Here is a 6,096-nt window from a genome sequence, read left to right as displayed (position 1 = left end):
ATGAATAAAGTAAAAGAAAATTATACAAGTAGCAGATTATTTACAAGTAAAATTCATCAATTTGGTGAAAATCTACCTGAACCTAGAAATGCAACAGAAGGTATGAGTGTAATAACATTTTATTAACGATTCTAAAATCTTTATTTTATAATAAATTATTGATTTTACTTTTTTTTTTGAATTAAATTATAATAGAAGAACAAGAAGGTATGAATTAATAATTTCTTGCCATTTTTAATTATTATAATAATTTAATTTTTAAAATACTTTATTTTATGATTACTAATAGCATTTCGTAGTAAATCGTATGATTTTAGCATTCCTGATAATAGTAAGTATTTAACAAAGATTCGTTGAATTTTTTTTACATAAAAATGTTTATAAATTAATATTTGTTTTCAGTTAATGATTTTAACGGATCAAATAAGCAGAATAGTAATAAATCATCAAAAGTAATCAATTTTTTTAAAGGTAATGTATTTGAATTAATATTAAATTCGATTTTAATTAAATATTAAATCTATATGTTAATTCTTAATTTTAGATGATGGCGAAAAATTACCTGAAGAATTTAGAAAATTGCAGATATATTCGAATGGTAAGTAAATAAGCGAATTAACTAGTATTGTATCATTTCATTTATTAAACATTTAAACGTGTCTTATTTAAAAATTTAGATGATGAAAAAGAAATAGTTCAAAAACAAACAAAAATTCAAAATATTAATATCGATGGTAGGGCGAAAATATTTACAACAATGAACACAATGATTTCAATTTTATATAGATTTAATTATATTTATTTATTTTTTATAGATGATGATGACGACACACATAATAATCCAAGCCTTCATTCAAATGAACAAGATGAACTGGAAATTCCTGATGGTAATTTCTTAATTAAATAAGATGTCTTTTTAAAGCAATCATCTAATTTACTAATTTGTTATTTTTTATCGTCAGACGGATTTTAAATTGAAATCAAACTAACAACTAAATATTTTATATTTTTTATATTTTAAATTATTATCATTTATTTATCTATTTTTTTTTATTTATTTTGAATTATTTAAACACTAAGATTAGAGTAGTAAAATGTTTTACAAAATTCTTAGTTTGTAATTTAAATAATTTTAATAAATTTATTCAAATTATTAAATGTATAAATTATCAATAAAAATACTTAGTGCCGCTACAACTATAAATATTGTATTGATTTAAACAGCTTAACGTAAATTTATATTATAAAACATGACATTCGTTATCATAAATCAGAAAAATATTACAGATTTTATTACACGGATTATTAAAATAAATTGAAAGAATAATCTTGTTTTCATCAACATCATGTCATCTTTAATCTCATGAAAGCATGATAAGGAGCGACGCTTAAAATATAAATATTGTGCCCACGTTACTATGTTAAAAAATTTACAATAAATAGTAGGCTAGATTGTCAAATTTTTTACGTAATTTATACAATAACCACTTGTCCACCCATTTGGTAGTTTTCAACATTAGATTAAAATAACTTCAAAACGAATATAATAATTTGACATAACCATGCAGTAATAGACTGTAGTAGAAGCAGAAAGATTGTTGATTATTATTCATCAATGGTGAAAAACTACCATACACTTTTACGGATTTTGATCAATCTATTTGTACCTACTAGTACAGTACTCTATACAATTAGATATATAAACAGTAAAATAACGTTAAAAGTAAACTATCATCTTTATCTTTGGTAGAGCTATTATTAAATACATTATGGAAAAACTAAATTTTTTAATGTAATACATCTGTAAGAGAAGCAATTTTTTAATTTTTAGATTATATTAGTTTCTGCGATAAACTTTTTCTATAACGGGATTGCGAGTTTTTAATCAAAATTTCTAATTTGATTTTTTTTTTCCTTTTCTAAAAAGTATAAAATTGAAATTACTTTAAAATTTTTTTTTATATTGTATCGATCAATAATAAAGAAAAGTATTTAAACTGGAAGCTTAAATTTGTGTTGATTTAATCTTAACTCAACTTTACGCTTCTTGAAATTTTTTCGAAAGAATTTTTGCACGAAATTCTACAATATTTATAGGTATTTTGTTGTGAAAGTCAACGCAAGTTCTTGAATAATTTCGAGTAGGCTTTCAAGTTGATAACATCCCTACAAGCTTCCGTCCGGACATCCAAAGATTCTACAAGCAAAAGCTGGCTTGTACAAAGAAATATCAATTCGTGCCTTTTCAAATTCATGAATAATAGGATTTGCTTAGACGCGAAAATTGTTTTGGAAAAAAAAGTCCAATCAACCAATAGTCCTAAATAAAGAAAAAGAAAGAGTTAAAAACAAGAATTGATGAAATTAATAATGAAAAACACTTACTTACTACCTTGGAGCGCCTCGCCTAAACAAACCTATAAATAGAAGAAAATTTATTCAATAACGATAGGCCAACAACACCTAGAAGGATAATTACAAGATAGAACATTACTGATCGTGCAACTCCACGATGCCCTCGAACGATGCCAGTAAAAATAAAGAAATAACAATATAATAAAATATTTGATGAGTAACCGAAAGTCCTAAAAAAAGAGGAGAAAGGAGTTAAAGACGAAATTAATGAAATGGATGAAATTAAAAAAAAAAGTAAATAAAAAAATTATTTTATCACCTTGAAGAGCCCAACCTTAAAACTCGATATAACGACTATGCGATATAACGAATTTCACGATAAATGATTTTTTAAAATTTATCTTTTTATATATGAACATATCAGAATATAAAAATCGTTATATCAAACTTATAAAAATTTTGTTATAACATTAAACCGAAGGGTTCGTTATATCGAGTTCTGACTGTAAACCAAAAACAATCTGCTACCACTTTGAAGTGCCTAACCAAATCCTAGAATTAAGCAAATAAGATAATGGTATGTGGCCAAAAATTTCAAAAATTTGAAAACGTGATTTGGTGTTAAAAGTATGATCACCAGATTCACCAGTGTAATTCTAAGTACATCAATTTAACATACTCTTTACACAGGAATCACGTGCATACGTATGGTTTTGATAGATAATTGATCAACCACCGTCACGACGTCATCCTCTTTAAAGAATTTGATATAAACTGTTGTCTTTATTTAATTTTCTTTCAAATATCTTTATATTAACAATTATTAAATAACTGTGTGAGAAAGATTCTAAAATATTAAAAGGACACATATTTGATTATTCTCATTCGATATGCAAATGAGATATTTACTATATTAATGATTTTACAAGTTAAAAAATTGCAAATGCGTAAACGCATATTATTTGCTTGTTTCTTTCTCTTTAATACTGAATTAGAAAATCAAGTTTTTTTTTGTTTTGATTTAATTAGTAATATTTGTTAAATTATAAAATTGTAAAATACTATTTTTATTAGGTCATGATTGTAGTGTCGACTGTATCGTTATTTGCTGTATGCTGAAAATCTGTATGATTTACTATAGTTTATTAAATACAGTGCACACATAAAAACCATATAATAAATACATTTAAGTAACACCTATTTACAAGGTCCATATTTTTTTCTAAATCGAGTATAGCTCCTACCATACATTTATGAAAGGTATAAAAAACCATACGTGAATATGTAGATCATTTTAACCGTTGCTATATAATACATTCCAATAACTTTCCAAAATACCGGAACATTTTATCAGATTGTACTCCAGAATCAGTGGTAAGTTAGTATTTTGAAAGTTGAATCCATACTCTTATCTTTGGTGTAATATCTGAATCTTTTCAATTTTTCGTTAAAAATTTTAAATTTTTCGTTCAGTATTTTTTTTTTTCTTTTTCATTTAAAAACTTTTATTTAAGAATGTAATATCTCAGTACCGTATGTATTCAGGTCTGATTGATTAAGATTTGGGCTAAGTAAACTTTTTTTCTAAAAAAAACTTTCTAACTTTATAGTTTATATCGCGTTATAGTTTTTGTAATACATTTTTTGTAAAAGCCCTTCATAATTTTTAATTATTCTATACTAAATTTATTTGTAATATTTCGGGAATTGATGCAAAAATTCCGATAAAAAAATTTATTTTATTTAATAAAGATGATGCTAAAATTAACAAAAGTTCAAATATTTTATTAAATCACCAATCCAAAAAAAGATAAAACGAAATTTAAGAATAATGGATTTCCTTTTAATTCTGAAGATTGGGATCCCCTTTAGGAAATTTTTTTGATGAATAAAAAAATATATATACACATCATTTTTCGTTAATTTTTTTAAATTTTTTTTTCATGACGACTAAATGTTCATTGGAATTTTTGATTTTTATTGGCGTGGAAAACATAACAAGAGCGAATTAATAATAATTATAAGGTTACATTTTTTAATGGATATGAATTAAAGTAAATATATATTTATTAAAAATATCATTGGAAAATCATCATTTTAGTTACGCTGATGTATTTGAGAACTCTCAAATTCCTTGTAAACTTTTATTTTTGATACATTAAGAAAGTACCAGGAATTTCGAAAGTATCAGTGTATATCGGTGTATTTTTATAATACATTGGTAATAGAACTATTAAATGGCAGCAATGAGCAATGACAACAATGAGTAATGACAGCAATGAGCAATGGCAGAGCAAAAATTCAATATCAGTGTTCAGTGGGCGTACAACCCGTTTTTGACACATTCTCCGATATTATCTAACCGTTAGGAGATTTATTATTCCAGAAAAATACGGATAACTGGTCGCCGTATTGGCGTTTTTTTATCGATCATTCATTTTGAAATGAAAGAAAAAAAATACGAATTATATTTTTTCTTTACAAATGAGTACAAAAAAGAAATTATTACGTTTATTTTCGAATTTTAATAAATAAGTATAAATATGCTGTAATTCCGGCAAATTGGTTTGTGCTGATTTTCTTTTGAAATACCATTTTGATTTTTGACACTTAATCTTATTAGTAATAGTATATTTAAATTGATTATTAATATGATTTTCTTATTAGGATTAACTACGATTTTCTTCTTATTAGGATTAACATAGATCGGATAATCTGTTCGGGTGACACATTACCAATTATGCCGACCTTTTTGTTGACATTTGATTACTAATGTTCATTTTCATCTGAATCGGATGGTCTGTTCGAGTGGGTTACAATTTTACAATTTTTAGGTAGTATCACGTTTATTTAGGGATGAATTAAATTTTATACAATATATATTTACCTAAAGTTTAAAACAAAGTATAATAAATGGAACTTTAAAAAAAAAAAAACTTTTTTTTTTTTCCAAATAAGATAATTTATACAAAATAAAGTTTATTATAAATTTTTCGCATAAATTGTTGTTCCTTTTAAAAAAAATATGCAATATTCTTGCTATATAGTGACGAAGCAGTTGCCACATTATCGACGTTTCATTATTATAATAATTACACATGAATGAATAAATAAATAAAATATATATAAATAACAATCCTTGATTATCCTAAATAAGGAAACATGTAATAACACTGATTCTCAAATAAAGTGATGATATTCCAAAAACGGCGTCACCTTTGCATAATTTTGTCAATCAAATAATAAGTTATCATATGTCATATATTAATAATATGGTAACATTGTTTTCGATCATTTGTAAAAAAAAATGTTGAATAAAGTTTTTTCTCATTCAACTTAAAATGGTATCCATTATAATAATCAATTCCATATCTTAAAAAAAAAAAATTTTTTTTTTAAGTTATTTTTAGAAACTGATAAAGGTTGACCCGTATCTGAATTCTGATTAAAGGGAGATGAATTTATCCGCAAAAAAAAAAAAAAAATCAAGTAAAAAAATAAAAAATTCACAATGCACGCTATGACTTAAGTAATTGTTAAAATGACAATGCAGAAATTCGCATTATCGGCAAGTGATTGCATTGTTACACTACATATTTGGCTATATTGCTGGTTAAGGTTCATTTCTACAATGAAAAAAAAACTTTTCCCATCGACCGATATTTTCACTAACCACTTATATATACGCTTCATGACGTATAAATCATCATCATTTTTAATAATCAAAAAAGAATTGAATTA

General features: G+C 24.6%; 2 protein-coding genes across 2 annotated transcripts; one reads left to right on the top strand and one right to left on the bottom strand.

Moving 5' to 3' along the window:
- Positions 1 to 973, top strand: OCT59_026090 (uncharacterized protein; the record flags this gene model as incomplete). The annotated part of the gene is made up of 8 exons (XM_025330852.2): positions 1 to 100; positions 196 to 207; positions 290 to 331; positions 403 to 471; positions 545 to 598; positions 678 to 734; positions 816 to 887; positions 963 to 973. 8 exons carry the CDS (start codon positions 1 to 3, stop codon positions 971 to 973), a joined length of 417 nt encoding a protein of 138 aa, XP_025167593.2.
- Positions 974 to 2,114: 1,141 nt separating this feature from the next.
- On the bottom strand, positions 2,115 to 3,021 carry OCT59_026089 (uncharacterized protein; the record flags this gene model as incomplete). The annotated part of the gene is made up of 5 exons (XM_066142940.1): positions 2,115 to 2,320; positions 2,393 to 2,417; positions 2,495 to 2,585; positions 2,675 to 2,689; positions 3,002 to 3,021. The coding sequence occupies 5 exons, from the start codon at positions 3,019 to 3,021 to the stop codon at positions 2,115 to 2,117; spliced, it is 357 nt and encodes a 118-aa protein (XP_065992510.1).
- Positions 3,022 to 6,096: the final 3,075 nt, after the last annotated feature.

The sequence above is a fragment of the Rhizophagus irregularis genome, chromosome 6, assembly GCF_026210795.1.
Source record: "Rhizophagus irregularis chromosome 6, complete sequence".
Classification (NCBI taxonomy): Eukaryota; Fungi; Glomeromycota; class Glomeromycetes; order Glomerales; family Glomeraceae; genus Rhizophagus; species Rhizophagus irregularis.
The sequence above is the reverse complement of the archived record's forward strand: the minus strand, read 5'-3'. Positions and strand labels throughout refer to the sequence as shown.